The sequence below is a fragment of the Podarcis raffonei genome, chromosome 2 (genome assembly GCF_027172205.1).
Source record: "Podarcis raffonei isolate rPodRaf1 chromosome 2, rPodRaf1.pri, whole genome shotgun sequence".
Lineage (NCBI taxonomy): Eukaryota > Metazoa > Chordata > Lepidosauria > Squamata > Lacertidae > Podarcis > Podarcis raffonei.
The window spans coordinates 37,668,370-37,685,857 of NC_070603.1; the positions used below are offsets into that span (position 1 = coordinate 37,668,370).

Consider the following 17,488-nt stretch of genomic DNA (forward strand, 5'->3'; position numbering starts at 1 on the left):
TGGCAGCTGAATGACTGGTATCACAACGTGACAACCATTTGGGGGTCCTGCTTCTGAGTCCTTCTCCATTTTGAAATGACCAGGAGTGGGAGGAAACTGCAGTGTGTGTGTGTGTATGTGTGGTATTCAATCTCCCCCCACCCCTCTCACTTTCTAACCCTGTTTCTACTTAGGGGAGTTTTTTTACTACCGGTATTAGGGTTCGCCAGGCATCAGCATGATCTGTGAGCTGCTCTGCTTTTACCTCAACCACTACCGTGCACACAATTTCATAGGCACCCCATGCGCAACTTCAAAAGGAACAGCCAAGCGACACAAATCCAACTGAAAACAAAATGGCCCCCTTCTTCTTCCCCTCTTCTCTTACCACTCTTCATCTGTCGAGGTGCAACGAGCTCCTCCAGGGAGGAAGGGAGCTCCCTCCACTAAGGGACTTCGCCAAGCCAGGCAGAGTCAGCGGGGAAGGAAGCAGCCTTCTCCAAGAAGCCTCCAAGTAGGAGGCAGGAAGTGAGTTCCCTTCTGGCCCACAGCAAACATGGCCGCTTCCTGTCTGCCCGGTGCCCCTTTGAAACTGCTCCGCCCTCCCCGCCTTGCTCTGCCTGCTTGTCGAGTCTGGGCTGCCTGCTGGTTCTCCTTATGAGAAAGAGCGTTTCAGGAGCTGCGGACCCAAGTTGTACAAACCCGAGTTGTACAAACAGCTACCAGAGAAGGTGAGAGAAGCAAACACAACCTCTAAAAATACACAGCATACACTATAGAGTTGCCAGATTTAAGGCTTATATGGGTGTTTTTTGTTTTGGAGCTGTTGGCACTCCTGCTTCCCCTGTTTATCATGGAAGACTCCCAACTTTTCAGTAGTTGCCCTGGTAAAACGGTGCTCCCCGTTTTTGCTTTCGGGAGGGAGATGTCGGGGATATGTTTTCTAAATGTTGTTACTGTAGGCACCCGTGTTGAAGTTTCAGGCCCAGCTCTCTGTTGCTTCTTAAGAGCACCTGCGCTTTTGCACTGCAGCTGTTCTATTTAAAAAAAAATGCAGTCAGGTCCATCCACATGTTGAAGATAGTTGATATAATTTTTAAAGGGTAATTTAATAGACAGCAGGTGGAGAAGACCAATGTGTATGTGTGATGATGTGGTTGCCCACCTGTTTTTAAGAGAGTTGATTGTTGTGGAATGTGGAACAGATCTTCAGAACAAGTGGGATTTGGCAGCACTGCCTCCAGCTGTGGAACTTCTTGCTTGTATGTACACAGCCAGAGGTCTAAGAGGGGCTTCTTATGTTCTTTCCCAAAGAAGCAGGAATGTTGGAAGCATCATAAACACAATGTGAGATCTGGGCAGCTCTCTCACCAAAACAATTTGATGACTTCCTGGATTGGTTTCTTTGGGCTTAGCCCGTGGACATTTTTTTGCACAGTGACTGTGTGAATTATAATTCTGACAGCACCTTTTCATGCTTTGTTTGAAATGGTTATCACTTGCAGTAATGAGAGTCGAGATATGCTAAATATATGACTTTTCCTCTCTCTCTCCACCCACTTGGTGCCAGTTCACACATGACATATTATCTACAAGAGTGTGGCATGTGTGTAATACACTGATGTGGGAAGGTAATGCAAGTTATTTGTTGGAAAAGTGCTACCACTAGTAACCACATGTATACCCCTGGCAAAACAAACACTTGTGTGATCATCACATGTACTGGTACACGTGGATCCTCCACTCTTTATATCATTGTACATATTTGTAGGGGAAAGATTAAAGCAGCCCTCAGGTAGTGGTGTAAATGGAACTGAAAAGCAGGACGTATGCACTGAAAGCTTGGAGGGTGCTGCAACACAGACAGTCCCTGGTATCTCCAGATAGGACTGAAAAGACCCCTGTCTGAGCATGCTTCCAGTTCCACATAAGTGATTAATACTACAAATTGGATAATTGGACATCACTAATAAATTGTTGGCAGCAGCTTTTTTTTAAAAAATGGGTTTTATACAGAAAGGGTAAATCCGAAATAAATTTTGGGGGGGGTGGAATAGGAGCTGACATTTTGATGCTGATCACATCATGTGGATTGCGTACATGAGCAGCACCGATCTCACAATAAACAGCTGCCTGGCAGCACACTAAAACCCTGGAGAGCCACTGCCAGACCAAACTAGATGGACCAAATTTTTGACGGTGCAAGGCAGCTTCCTGTGTTGCTAAAAGCTGAAGTGGAAATTTACTGGTTTAACAGTGGCTGCCTTTGGATCTCTTATTCAGCTTCCTAGAGTCCCTCCAGGAAGGACAGTCAATGAAAATGAAGGATGCTTTGGGTTATTCATGGTGCATTTACTGACTCCAGGAAATTTGTTTGGGTCAGGGCCTGTCTACCCCCTGAAAACCAGAGCCCTTCACTGTTGTTGGCCTGTAGTGGTGCCGTTTTGAGATGTGTGTGATGCTAAATTAATGAGGAACATGAAAGAATTCCATGGGGTCAGATGTGGGAAGGCTGGGAGGGGGCAGTCAGGTTTCTCACCATAATTTAGGAAGATAGGACAGAAGACCTCCCAATACCTCATGGTTATACTGTACAATTACGTGATTCTGGCGACAAATTAAGCGCATCTTGCATACAAAAAACAGAGCCTGCTGTAACATTCGAGCTATGAATTTGTTACAAATACTAGACAGGATTTGGTTTGGTTTTTAAAAAACGTAAAAGTCTGTACTTTGAAATGAAAGTTTACCTTTATCAACACCCCCTCTCTGCAGATTTGATTCTTACCTTAGTTCTTCCCACCTCATTGTAAGTCTTGGGTGCCCAAATAACTCTGGTGGCTTGGTTTGAAAAACCAATACATTTTGGTTGTTACTTTAAACTCTACCTCCCTGCCCTACAGTACAATCTGCCAGCAGAGGGAAGTAAAAAGAGCCGGGGATCTTTTGGGAGTTACAGAGAGCAAGACGCTTTTGCCTTCTAATGTGAGCCAGTCTTCAAGAAGGGCAGGTGGTTATGCTTTGCATTATGCAAAGCAGCTGAGAGGCAGCCAAGCTCTCTCTAGTAACCAGCCGCGGAGTGAGCTGTGTTCGATGTGTGCTAGTGCAGTTTCTCTCTCTCCAGGTGCTGGGGATGGATTTCAAGGACAGCGCTCAGCTGATTGGCCCAGAGCATCCTTCATTTCCTGCACTCCTCCCTCCACACATATTCCCCACAGCAGAGATTGGAGGAGACAGTCGAGACTGTGTGTGTGTGCAGTGTGGCAGGAGGGAGTGTAAATAAATGGAAAGATGAGCTGGGATGCTGTGCACACAGCAGCAATTCAGCCGGGAGAAGTTGATGAGCAAAGAGTGTGGAGGCGAACTTGCAGAGCTACTGGGGAAGGAGACGCTGCTCTCTGAAGCCGGGTCACATAAAGACCAGGCACACATTGCTTCATCACACGTTGAGGACTTAAAAGCAACTTGTCTCCCCTTCCGCCCAAGCCAACACATCCACACAGACAGGCACAGAACCATGTCTTTGGCAGTGAAGGAGAAGAGCCAAGTGCGCCTAGTGTTTCTGGGTGCAGCCGGGGTTGGCAAGACGGCCCTGATCCGGCGCTTCTTGCAGGACACTTTTGAGCCAAAGCATCGGCGAACAGTAGAGGAGATGCACACCAAGGAGTTTGAGGTGAGTGGAGCCACCATCAAGGTTGAGATTCTGGACACCAGTGGTAGCTACTCCTTTCCAGCGATGCGCAAACTCTCCATCCAGAACAGCGATGCCTTCGCTTTGATCTATGCTGTGGATGATGCAGAGTCCTTTGAGTGTGTGAAGACTTTGCACGAGGAGATCCTTGAGCTGAAAGAGGACAAGTTCCCTCCCATCGTAGTGGTGGGCAATAAGGCAGAAGCCGGTGGGCTTAGACAGGTATTGCCCGAGGACGCCCTCTCCTTGGTGGAGCTTGACTGGAACAGCCGTTTCCTGGAGGCATCTGCTAAGGAGAACGAGAACGTGGTGGAGGTCTTCCGGGAGCTGCTTCATCAAGCCAACCTGCCCAGCCGGCTGAGCCCTGCCCTCCGCAGGAGACGTGAGACCTTCCCTAAGGAGCCCCCACTGCGGCCCCCCATGAACAAAGCCAATAGTTGTACTGTCTGTTGAACTATGTGAGAATGATAGCTGCATGGGTTTTTTAGAACTTTGGTGACCTGTGTTTAGAGATCAGGTTGCACCTGCCACAACAGCACTGTGGCACTCTGTCATTTTGGGGCTCAGGAGCTGTTTGTGAACCTTGATGGCTTGTCGTCGTGACATAGTAATTTCAGCTTTAGTGCCCCAAAGTCACCAATGTTTGTGCCCATTCCGTGCATTTGATTTTGAGTTGCAGCCCAAGAATTGGGAAGCCTGTGATGCTGTGCACAGTGTAATGTCTCTAGTTCTGGTCTGTTCTGCGGATCCAAGCTGTTATTGTATAAATTGGAAGATATGTCCCTTAAGTCATGGAAGTGGATGCCCCAGGAGTAAAAGATGAATGGCCAAACAGACCAGTTTTTGAGGCAACATGGCTGATGTTGACAAGGTCCATAGCATGAACTTAGAAGGCAAGAACTTAGGAAACATTTAATTCCTGGGACACCTACTTATCTTTCCCTTTTGCATTGATTTCTTTGTGTTTTGAGTGACTGAACAGACACGGTATGCTTGAAGATGGGAAAGAAAAGACATTTTTGGTGCCTGTTGAACATCCAGTGTGTGTGTTGCCTCCCCCCAAAACAGTGGGTTTTGTTTTTTGTTTTGCTTCAAATGTGTGCATTGACCATTTGCATGCATGTGCTTTTGTGCAGACTTTGTTTAAACTGAGCTCACCATTGTCTGAAGCACCTCTGCATTGTGGAAAGAAGTACATGTCACCCAGTGGGTCAGTCTGTGCCTGAGTAGGTATGATTTTAATTTCCAACTTTTCAAGGGTTGTAACTAATAAAAGAAAACTCAAGCACCACCCAAAAGAGTGTTGATGTTTATTTTATTTTGCTGCGAGGCCTGTGATTGGAAAACAAGCCACACTTCAAGTTCTTGTCACCCGCTCGTTACACAGCCTCTCTTGCTCCCATGTTCTGCTTTATGCCTTTGCCTTCATATCTTTGTAGGACAGCCACCCTGCTGAGTTTCTGTAGGTTTTTATGCTCTCATGGTTTTTATGACAGACACTGTAGTCTGGGGACAATATTGTCAGATTTGTTCCTAGGAGACCATGGCTCAAACTCCTCCTGAGGCATAAACTCATAAGCTTAGCCAGGTCAGTCCCTCTCAGCTGGGCTTTCACAAAATGGGAATATTCATGATCTCTCTTACAGAGCTGCTTTGAGAGAAACATTGCACATTATCACTCCAGTCCTAGATTCATTTACTGGGAACTTTGTACCATTGATTTCAGTGGACTGTACTTGTGACTGATGTGCATAGGGCTACAAGTTGAAGGTGGTGCATAAATTAATAGCATCCACGCAGCCACTCAAGTGCTTCCAAGGTGGGAAACAAACAAATGTCATTTGTTGTGTTACAGAAGAAATGGATGATGCACTGTGGAATGACAGTACGTGTAGTGAAATAAAACTACAGATATGTTGAAAATTAATGCAAGTAAAGGTGGAGGGAAGGAGACGGCTGGAGATTTTGTCATATACTACATGCAATTTAGCCCAAAGGCTGAGAAGAAGCTGCCACTAATTTGCCTGACTGCAATGCTACACATGTAGCTCTCCTAAGTTAAGATGCAATATGGGGCTATCTGTTGGCATCTGATAATGTTCTGAAGCCAAACTTTTCTATAGCTGGCTAAAAACAGACACTGAGCTTAGGAGTAATAAGGATATCAAGAACTCTGAAATACAATGCTCTTCCTCATTTAGGTGCAAGGCAATCAATGGCAAGGGTGGGATTATTCTTTTGGAGCTGCAATGAGGAACCTGTGGCCCTCTAGACATTGTTGGATGCCAACTCCCCTCAGCCCCAGATAGCAAAGTCAGTGTTCTGCGATGAAGGGGGTTGTCGTCCATCTGGAGGGCCACTGGTTCCCCATCCCTGTGTTAGAGCTCTGTGCTATCATTATTTCTTGAAGGCATCTGGGAGTAACCACAATCAAAGGATCCTGGTGGAAGGAAGACTCTTGGTCTGATCCAGTAACACCGCTTCCTTTGCATTTTCTGTGCTGTTGGTGAGCATTTGAATCTGCATAAACATGACCCAGACAGTTCTATCAGCACAATTTCCTGAAACTTTATTAGCCAAACATTCTAGCTGCTGCTGCTATTTTTTTAAAAAACTGCCTGCCTACCCTCCATCTAAATAGCTCTAGGTAAATGGTATTTTTTTATATTAAAAAAACCCCCAAGGTTCTTGAGGATCTATGTATTTTGGTAATCACCAAACACATTTATTTACTTTCCATATTTACAGACTGTTTTTCACCATAGATGGTCACAAAGTGGTTTACACAACCATCAACAAAGTGATCCATACCACAATGTTTAAATTGAAAAGGTCAAATGAAAATGTACATTCAACAAATAGACATAGTACAACTTACTTAAAATTCCTGCTGAAATAGAAAGGTCTTCGTCAAGCACCTGACATTCAACATTGGGGGGGGGGTGCTGTCTGATCTGTCTGGAATGCATTCTGCAGCATAGTCAAATGTGTCTATATTGTACCACATGAGATAATGAGATTTACTCTGAACCCAACACAGTGACAGGTGAGAGAAAAATCTCCCAGGTTTGAGGATGGTTTTGCTTTGTTTTCCCTAACCCGTGCGGAAGGGGGTTTGGTGTGGCTCCTTACTATAGAGGAAGAAGGCACATAGCACCTGCTTCCCACAACTGCAGCTTTGTGTCAGTGGTGCATTAAATCCATTTTCTTCAGGATTTTACTCCCTAGAGTACCTGAGAAATGTAGAAATACACCAATTAAACAAACAACCTGATTTCCCTCTTTTAATATATTGAGTACTGATTTCAGCCATGACTGAGCAATCCTTGGTTGCCTCTCCTTCCTAAATTAACAAGAGAAAAGGCGTGCCAGTCTCTCTCTCATACATACAAACATGCTTTATTAGGTCAGAAAGTGGAGACGACATAAAACTCAAGTCAACTACACCCTCTGCTGGCTTTATCTGAAATTGTTAGTTTCCCCAATGTCATTAGAAGACCAATTCAGATTTTTGTGATCGTTTTATAATAGATAGAAGCATCTCTTTTGCTAGCACAAATCTCTGTTGTTGACGACCATCTGCTTCGAGAGACAATGGAGTGTGCCTCCTAGGGTAAACACAAACCACTGCATAAGCAGCACCAAAGTGACTTCCCCACAGTGCAAGCCTGGGCAGTGTATATGGGTTGTCCAGATGACAAGACCCTCCTCTTAGCCTCATTTATGTGTTCCATAGGAAAGCAGAGCAGTATGTTTGGCACCAGCTTGGCTGCAGGAGTTGCTGGAAGGAGGCATGTAAGGTGCCATCCAACCATCATAGGGACTCCAGCCCAGATTTGTGTAGGGTTTACTCCTTAGCCTTGTCTTCCCTCGAAGATATCTTGCAAGGCAGTGGAGGTTTAGGATCAGAGTTTCACTTCTTCTAGATGGGCACTTTCCCATGTTGTCAAGCCCCATCTGCCCCTCACTTCCCTCTGTAGCATGTGTAGAAACCACCTTCTTGACCACTGGACCCACTACTGGTCTCGCCCACTCAATCGGCCGGAGCCTGTCTTTGCATGCAGGGGAAGTCCCTAACTCAACGAGGGTTTGAGACCCATTGGCTACCCTCACCTGGTTTAGCCGGCCATTCGAAGCCGTTTCTGGGGTGTGGCTGCTGTCGAATGCTGACAGCTACTAGGAGCCGCAGGTGAGAGCTGCATGTCAGGTGCAGCATCACCGTCACAAGAATAGGATGGGTCCTGGAAACAAACATCTCAGATGTCAAAGACCAAGCTGTGTAGTGAAGAAGCCATCTGCACCTCTGTGGGGAGGGAATTGCAGAACATAGGAGCTGCTGCAAAGAATGCTCTCTCTCGGACCACCATCACCCCTAACACCTGGATGCATCTGTAGGGAAGGAGGTGGTCTTTTGGATATTGGGGCGTAAGCCATTTATGGCTTTAAACACTACCATGAACTCTTTCAATTGAGCCCAGAAATGAACTGATAGCAAATGCAGCTGTTACATGAATTATAAAAGGAACCGCACCCCTGTAACTTGGCCACTGTGTTTTGGACCAGTTCCCAGTCATCATCAGGAGTCAGTTTTGTACCAGCTGAAGTTTCCTAGTCACCATAAAGCACAATGCAATAGTTCACTTTGGAAGTTGCCTAAGCATGGAGTACCATAGCCAAGTCATCTCTGTCCAAAAGGAGCCAAAGCTGTTGAACCAGCCATAGCTGGAAACAGGCACTCCCCTCCAGACTTGCATTTTCACACCCCTGCTTTAATCAGTAGGCTTTGATGCACCAGAGGTTCCCCTCCTTCCCGCAGCCAGCTACTTTCTCTGCCTCTGGGTCCAGAGAGAAAGGCCATTCCTTCGAACAGGCCTTCTGCTCACTTGGCCTGCTCCTCTGGGCTGGAGGGATTGAGCTGGTGGGAATGGCAAAAAGAGCAGCAGCAGCAGAGACAGGCAGTTCTGGTGCTCAGTAGGGGACCCTCTGCGGAGTAGGCTTTGGCAGGTCCCCAACCATGGCAAACCCTGCCATGCTTCAGTAAGCACATGCCGGGCTTTTTTCAGCCAGAATTCACCAGACCTCAGTTCCAGCAGCTCTCAGGCAGGCACCATTGCCATTATAAGAGAACAAGGGAGGTGTTCGTGGCGAGTTTGGCACTTCTTTTTCTAAAAAAATAGCACCAAGCACATCTATATGGATGTACATTTACATAATAAATCAGTTAAAAGACCACAAAAATGTGTAAATTAAAGGACAGAACTAGCTAAAAAAAACATGATTAAGTCTTCAGCCACGGTGTGCAGATATGATTACTTTTATACCTGCAATCTCTTTAAGTATGCGAAGTGCTTTGCAAGTTCAGCTCATTTGTTTGTTCCACCATCTCTGAGATAGTCTTTAATATTTCTCTTTCTACAAGAGGGGAACTAAGGCAGAAGTAATGCAGCTTGTGTCTTCCTACCCTGTTCTCATTCTGAGCACTTTTATATATCCAAATTTTATATATTGTAGTATATAATCTTGAGATTGGAAAGAAATTGCTTGTAGCATTCAGTCTGATAATAAAACACAAAAATAACATGATCTGAGAGCATCACACTCTGTCTGTAGTAGTGAAGCCTATGGCACTGATTGGCTGAGCTGGTGTGATGATACAGAATGTTCAAGAGTATTCCAGTTCATCAGTAAACTTAGCTGTTAGACTGTTTGAATGTAGATTATCTGGAAGGAATTAAGGTGCTGTGCTAAGGCAACCAGCAATCGTTTCATCAGCACGTTTCAGCTTGTTCAAAAGGAACAGCCCCCCCCCACTGTCCCAAGGATTCCCACCCACCCACCCAAACTAATTTTGTTCAGGGCTTCTGCTGATGAGACTCATTAGATGACTCCCACCCTCTGAAAGAAAGATGGTTTTGGCTAGAATTAAAACTTTGCATAGGACCTAGCTTTTGGAAGAAGTTTGAAAAATGAGAAATGGGTACAAGTCATAGAGATACTAAGGACTATGTAGCAGAAAAGGCTATGGACAGAGAAAAAGTCAGCTGGGGGAAATGTAGGTTTAGGAGGTTTGTGGAAAAGAACCATATTCTTTATTAATGTGAACTAAGTAGCTGGGTTCTTTTCGGTGCATGCTTCTGTTATGTTTTTAATACTGTATTTTTAAATTGCTGCAACCCATACTGAGACCTTATGGTGAAGTGTGGGTGAGAATAAAATAGACATACAGGCCTCATTTATGGGATAACTTAGGGTATATCATGATGTTGCAGGCTGAAATGTTTTACATATTTTCTCCTACCAAAAATACATTTTAAAAAATGGATCTGTTAAAAACGGATTTCAAAAAATGGGATATTAAGTGCAATGTCTTTTCAGATCACCCAGAACGTTGAAATTTGCTGCACACATAGCTAAAGACAGAGTCAGAGCTACAAAGCCTGACAATGGGAAGTTTTTGCACCTAACAGCCAAAACCTGGAACATGAAGCTAGTTTATCTAAGAGAGTATGCTGAGCCACATGTGGGACAAGCTGCTATAGTGTGGGCTCTCTGTTGCCTCTTCAGGCTTTGCTCGGATGGTCGGAAGAGGCCAATTTACTATTATGATTCTAATATAAAAGGCATTTGGGCCCCACTGTCTTGACTCAACAGAGGCATTGAAAATAATTTGTTACCTCCCTATGATTTAGCAGTATGAAACTTGTTTGATGGCTAGTCCAAAGAACACTGAATATGGGACGTATCTCTTCCCCTTCACCCCCAGAAGGCTGCAACTGGACCTGCTTCTACAGGTGGCTTGGTACCCAAGTAGTTCAAGATTTCCAGAGATTTAAATGTGTTATACTTTAGCAGAAAAAACCAACAAAGAGACTTGTGGTGCCTTAAAAACTAACCAATTTATTATGGAACAAGCTTTCATGGACTAGTTTATTTAACAGTGGTAATTCACAAGTCCCTAATTATCACTGTCTGTACTTTTCCTCAGTTCATTTCCCCTTGACCACACTTTTTACAATCCTCCACCCAAACATATGTATATACATACCTGCAACTCAGGATAACACTTCATTCATCCAAAGTTGACTGTAGTCCACAAGCCCTTATGCCTTGATAATTTGTTAAACCTTAGATGCCATAATTTGTTAAACCCTACTGGCACTCTGATCCAAAAGGGGGTGTTTTGCACACCTCTCCTTCAAAGGGGGACAGGAAGTGTACTCCAGATACATTAAACACTTCCAAACTGCCCCTAAAGTTGACAACTTTCCATAGGAACACTAGAAGCCATCCTGGATGATGCTAATACAGCTCATCGTTCCTATTTGAGACAAATACTGCCTTAATAGTATAGAGGGAAGTTCACAAGTGGGGTTTGATAGCAAGCAGTATCTATCTATCACCAGCTAAGAAGAAGCCCATTTCTAACTGCTGGCACTTTTAGACTGTCAGGCAATAGGCACCATCATATACTTCTCAAATACATTAGACACCAATTTATGCTAGTGATTCACACCATCCTGTGGCAGTGAATTGGCCACTATGTGTTGCAATAAGCATTCTACCTTAGTTTTCTTTTCATTTTTTTACCATTAATTTAATGGATGTTGAAATTCTGAAGGGGCATGTTGTTTTTCTTCTCCTCAGTAAACAACTTCTCTTACTATTAGCCCACTTCATGAAACCTAGTAACCACACATTAGCTACTTAAAAAAATACTTTAGTGCTCTGTAGTTTCCACTCATGTGGTGAAACCCAAGACTGCACTGCTTCCTGTTTCTCTGTGCTGCACTAGACTCCACAGATAATCAGAGACCACAGACCTCTTCTCCATGTTGGGGGGGAAAGCTCACCAAACTCTAGCCCTTTAGCAGTCACTGGAAAGCACCTTCAGGTCCCACTTAAATGAGATGCTCAGAATGTGTGAAATACCTGTACAGCATTCTGTGCAGATCAGTCACATTTAAAGGGTTCTGAAGCTCCGATCTTAGCAGCATTTACATGCAAACACAGATTCCCATAAATTACATATACTTATTTAAATATGCATATACTTTTGGCAGGATTCACCCAACAAATCCCATCAGCAGAAGCCCTGAAACTCCATTTGAAACACTGGAGATCTGCATTTGTCTCTGGTCTATGAGGGTGAGTGGGAACATCTGCCTATAAATGTACTGATTTTCTGAAAACAATGCCATTTTTCTTCCATTGTCAGATATTATTTACATTTATTGATTCACTTATATCCTACCTTTCCTTCAAGGAACTAAAGGGTGGCTGCAACAGAAGATTCATTTGTGCAAAACGCTATCGCTTACTTGCTCTGTGATGCATTGTTCGCTGACTTGCAGAGGCTGTAAGAAAAGTCTTGCTTAATAATTATTTGGGCCCCCAGTTATTAGAAAGCCCACTCTTGTCCAAATAGATCTATGCCTCTCAAAGTGTGAACTGCCTTAAAATGCAATGTTGTACATGTCTACTCAAAAGTAAGGTAAAGGTAAAGGGACCCCTGACCATTAGGTCCAGTCGTGACCGACTCTGGGGTTGCGGTGCTCATTATTGGCCGAGGGAGCCAGTGTACAACTTTTGGGTCATGTGGCCGGCATGACTAAGCCGAGCAGCGCACGGAAACACTGTTTACCTTCCTGCTGGAGTGGTACCTATTTATCTACTTGCACTTTGACGTACTTTCGAACTGCTAGGTTGGCAGGAGCAGGGACCAAGCAACAGGAGCTCACCCCGTCGTGGGGATTCAAACAGCTGTCCTTCTGATCAGCAAGTCCTAGGCTCTGTGGTTTAACCCGCAGCACCACCCGCGTCCCTTCTACTCAAAAGTAATCCCCACTAAATTCAGTGGAACTTATTCCCAGTTAACTATGTAAAGGATTGTGGTCTCAGTGCATCACAATCAAGGCTATTCCCTCTTTCAGAAAGTTCCTATTTGAAACCATTAGAGGCAGTCAAATTTGATTATGATTAAAATAGGGATTAGGGGAATAAGGCTCTTAAAAGAATTGTAATATTAAGAGAAGAAAAATAAAGGTGGTATTAGTTTACCATAAATGAATGCTCATAAACACTGTCTTGTGACTGTGATTATAATCTCTCTGCTCACTACTTTTCAATTCTACATGTGGATGTCTTTGTTCTCAAGAGGTCCAATAAAACTGAGGCAAAGGGAAGGGTGGCTCAGAAGCACGACAAAATTGGATTTGTTTGCAGAGGATATACAGTGGTACCTCGGTTTACAAACTTAATCCATTCCGGAAGTCCATTCTTAAACCGAAACCATTATTAAACCGAGGCGCACTTTCCCTAAGGAGGCCTCCTGCCGCCGGTGCCCTTCCACTGTTCGGATTCCGTTCGTAAACTGAGGTAAAGTTTGCAAACTGGGACACTACCGGTTTTGCAGTGTTCGTAAACTGAATCGTTCGTAAACAGGACTGTTCTTAAACCGAGGTATCACTGTACTCTGAATTCTGCCTCTTATTTCATCACAACTGCAGCAGAGTTCTAGAATTTGTTCCACGGTATTGTAAAAGACAAAAACAGGCATGTAGCATTTTAACAAAAATACAATAACTGTTTCATATAAAATGCATTCCTATATTACATCAGAAAGATTAAGAGGACAGCTATCAGATACAAATGGCAAGAGTAGGCAATTGCAAGCCACAAGTCCACAATCTGTAACTGGAATATAGCATGTAAATTAAAGTATACACATATGGAGGGTGAAATTTTAATCACTTCAGATATTTGCAGGTTGCACATGTATGAATGTGGAAAGCCTTAAAAATGCCCTCAACAACAACAAAAACCCCTGTGATCAAAGCTAGAATTAACAGTCATCTTTGTACACAAGAAAAATACACGGTCATCTTAACAGCCAAGAAAAACTGCAGTTTATTAAGTTTCAAAGAATCTTCGTACTCTTGAAAGCAACTTCTGGTGCATGTTTTTAACAATCACATTCTATGAGGAGAAATAACATTAAAAGCCACAAACTTTTTTTTTATCTTTTCATCTCAGAGTTACAGACATCTTGAATTCAAAATGAAAGAAGGCAAAAAAAAAAAAAAAGGTCAACAGGATGTATTTGCTTTTTTTCTTACGTCCATCCCCAATTTTAAATGATCAGGAGTTCTTTTTCTACAACTCATTACTAAACGTCAGCATGGAAAATTGTATTGACTATTTCAATCCGCACATAGGCACATATGTATTATATATATATAAATATAATGTGTGTGTGTGTGTCTGTGTGTGTATTAAGGGAGAGAGATATATATACACAATACATATGTAGAGTGCGTGTAATGACAATGAGATGCAAGCACTCTGAGAAAAGGGTATTCAGCTAAATACACTACGAAAACTTGAGAAAACACAAGTCTGGAACCCAATCTGTGCATAGTTCATGATCCTCTAGAAAACCAGCTTTTGTTGATTTGCAATCTTGCAGGACCCTTTTTAATTGGACAAAACCATTAAAAAGCTAATCTTTAACAAAACAAAAAATGTAATGCACAAGTTTCCTGATCCAAGCAGGCAGGGAGCACAATGTTCATATAATTTTTAAAAACATACTCAAAGGGTATGTTATTCCATTGTCTTTCTTCCTTTCAAAACAATCAAAAACATTGATCATTTTTAAACATAAAGCAATTTTTAATATATAAAGCACTCTTCAAACATCTATTTCTTTTGAGTCCATTATTTGGTAAATATGTAACTGCTACACATTAGATTAGGTATTTTTCTTCTTCTCTTACTGTCTTTTTATTTTTATTTTTTTCATTTTGTTTTTTAATAATATCTTCAGTGCTAGGAGTTGGGTTTAAAAAATACATGAAATGGTGTGGAGTTGCTCCTCGGGAAACCCGGCTTTCCTGAGACATCTTCCACCATGTGCAAGATAGTGATCACAATATTTTTCGCCACTCTTGACGAAGAGGAGGAAAAAACAACAAAGGAGTACACAGCAATGGCCAAAGAAAAGGATAAACAACAACAACAACAATAACAACAACAAACACTGTTCAATCCCAGAGCTCTGAAGTAGCATATCTTCATTCTGAAAATAGGTTTCTTTATGATGGAAGTCTATTTTTTTTCTTTTTTTTCAATTCCTTTTTTTATTTTAAAGTTTGAAGGAGGAAAAAAAAAGGTCTGTAAACAGGTGGGAGCCGAAACCGTAGGCTCCTCCAAAAGCAGTCAAAACCTATGTCCAAGTGCTTGTTTCCGTTCCGGCTTGCAGGGAACCATCCACTCTTTACAAGTATTTATGGCCACAGTTCAACAAGAGTTTTTTTTTTTTCCTTTTTTAAAACTTTATATTCCGAATGGGGGAAAAAATGGTGCAATACTCCGGTATTTATTTCCTTGCATTAGTCCACAATAAAAAGCTGCTAAAGGTAGATATACATATTATTCTCCAGAGATACACACTGTAAGTTTTTTAAAATGCAGTAAGAGTCCTTGAGTAAACATTTACACGTGAATTGTCGCCAGCCCCTCCTATCAGTTTTTTTTTTCAATTTTCTTTTTTAAAAACAAGTAGGATTAGCTACAAGAAGGGCTGTGGACACTCAGTGCAAAGTTAGAAGCTAATAACAATTAAACGTTTGACCAAATAGCAAATCAAAAGCATATACTGAGAAGTGGGGAAGGGGAAAGAAAGGAAAAAAGTCACACAATTTGTTCAGTTGTACAACTGGCGCGCACACACGTCCATACGCTCACACATCTATCCATCTTTTCCCCCAATGCATACGTATAAGAAAGAACTTAACAAAAATATTCCTAGAGCCTGTTCTTTTGATTTCTGGTGCCGACCTGGAAGTGTAATAATAGAAAGTGTTCACATTTTGTTATTGGCCTGCTGGATTCAAGTATAGTTGCATGTTTGATATGTTTTTTAAAAAAAACCTTCGTCTTCTTTTGTACTATTTTTTGGGGGGAGTTTTAAAAAAAGAAACAATGACACAAAAAAGTAATGAAACAAGTGTAATGTGCATAGGCAAGACCCGTGGGAGTAGTGGACATGGATATTCCACCCCACCTCTCAATCCAAGTCGTACAGCTGAGGGGCATAGGATTTGTTCCCCCCCATGCTGCTGACTGCTTACGGGCTGGTCGGATGCCATCCCCTACTGATTACTGGATCCGCCTCTGGTAATGTGCATAATTATCACAGGCTCATTTTAAATAGGCTTTCTCACAACCCTCCCCCCCTTCATCCCTCCCCGACTCCCACAGTTGATAAAATAACCCTTTCCAGCCCAAATTCTGAAAAGTGCCCTTCATGATAGAACTAGTCTAAGCAGCTTTTATACGTCTTTAAAAACACCATACAAACATAAAAACAAAATTAAAAAGCCATTGGAAAAAAACCCACATAAAACCTATCATTAGCACGTGACACTGACCAAAGGGAGCCCATACTGTTGCACTAACAGTTCACAAGGACTTCGGCAGAGTTTCATAGTCGATATTGGACAGAGGTACTAAAAAAAAGGGCTGCCAGTCTGATCTATTAAAGCTGGATTCTTCGCGATGCCCTGGACTGGAAAGGGTTACCATTATTTTCCTTTAGTGCTGATGATTGTTACTTCCATTTTGTTTCTCTGGTGTCCTAGATGGACTCCCCGCTGAGAAGGTCACCTGGGAGCAGAGTATTCAAAGGCGTTGGGCTTCCGATAACCCTGCCGTCATCGGTACTGGGTGGACCCCAAAGGCTGCTTGAGTACTGAGGGACCCCGCCCCAGAGCAGATCACTGCTCCCTTTGCCACCTAGGCAGGGGGTATTCCAGTGGCCTGCATCGTTGCGCACCATGCCGTGTGAGCTGCTTGTGGAGCCCAAACGTGTCTGAGTGGTTCCAGTGTTGGACTGCCAACTGGAGGTGGGGGGCAGTGGCTGGCCTTGTGCTAAGAAACGGTTCACTTCCTCTTCTCCAGCGAACTCAGCCAAGATGGTAGTGTTCCCCAAAACGCACCTGAAAACAGAGAAAGACACAGAGATGCTCAAAGGTAAACCACACTCTTACCTGGGCTCAGAGAGGGGGATTTGTCTCAGGCTATTTTCATATTCTGTTATGAAACCTAATGCTATGAAAATCTAACAAATCAATCCTTATTATTTCTGTTTTAATGTATGATTATCTATATACTGCAATCATCATTCAGTGGAGGGAATGCTAGATGTACCTATGAAAAAGCAGGGCTTGAAGCTCACTGCACCAAGCAAATCTATGGATGCACATAGCATACAAAGTGCACACACATTTATTTTGCATACTTTATTTTGTTTTGAATATATAGACTTCTGTAGAGTTCAGAATATATATTTCAGATGATAGACAACCTTTCCACAACCCATTTTTTTGGACCAGAATTCCAGATGCTTTGGACGACAACTTGTATAAGCCCTAGGCAGAGCAGCCATGCAGGCTGGGGCTGACAGGTACTGTGGTCCAAAACATCTGGAAGGTGATGCTGAATAGCAGGGGGTATATTAAAAATAACAGTCAATTCTACTTGGCTGTCTCCTCAAAGACAGAAGTGGCTATTATTTTTCAATCCCTGGCCTTTGGTTAAGGTTTGTGGTTGCTTGTTCAAATACCAAAAACATGGGTTTATTCTAGATCCTCTTAATTAAATTCCACATGTATGCAAGTGTGTGTCCATCTACTTTTCTCCTCCTGAGCCGCTTTGGTAGTGTGGTTGACAAGAGGTACCATGCAAAAGCTGAGAGGGAGGGAAAGGCATTAGGCTGGCTTTGGGAAACAAATATTTCACCTGGAAATATCTTCCCCT

General features: G+C 43.0%; 2 protein-coding genes and 1 long non-coding RNA gene across 15 annotated transcripts in view; 1 reads left to right on the plus strand and 2 right to left on the minus strand.

Annotated features, from left to right (window-relative positions):
- LOC128407551 (uncharacterized) overlaps positions 1–549 on the minus strand; it is a 43,986-nt gene extending 43,437 nt beyond the window's left edge. Inside the window, exon 1 of the long non-coding RNA XR_008328832.1 lies at positions 368–549. This is a non-coding gene — a long non-coding RNA (uncharacterized LOC128407551). The remainder of the gene's footprint in view (positions 1–367) is intronic.
- Positions 550–677: 128 nt separating this feature from the next.
- LOC128407552 (GTP-binding protein Rhes-like) lies at positions 678–4,568 on the plus strand. The gene is made up of 2 exons (XM_053376038.1): positions 678–710; positions 3,104–4,568. Exon 2 carries the CDS (start codon positions 3,281–3,283, stop codon positions 4,121–4,123), a length of 843 nt encoding a protein of 280 aa, XP_053232013.1. The 5' UTR covers positions 678–710; positions 3,104–3,280; the 3' UTR covers positions 4,124–4,568.
- An 8,984-nt stretch (positions 4,569–13,552) lies between these two features.
- TNRC6C (trinucleotide repeat containing adaptor 6C) overlaps positions 13,553–17,488 on the minus strand; it is a 419,247-nt gene continuing 415,311 nt past the window's right edge. For all 13 annotated transcript variants that reach the window (XM_053376050.1, XM_053376047.1, XM_053376048.1 and 10 more), the window contains one exon: positions 13,553–16,668. In XM_053376050.1, the coding sequence (XP_053232025.1) occupies positions 16,308–16,668 (361 nt within the window). In that variant the 3' untranslated portion in view covers positions 13,553–16,307. The remainder of the gene's footprint in view (positions 16,669–17,488) is intronic.

Bases quoted from the DNA above. Each gene is read 5' to 3' on its own strand.
- LOC128407552 (XM_053376038.1), top strand. From the start codon at position 3,281: ATGCTGTGCACACAGCAGCAATTCAGCCGGGAGAAGTTGATGAGCAAA.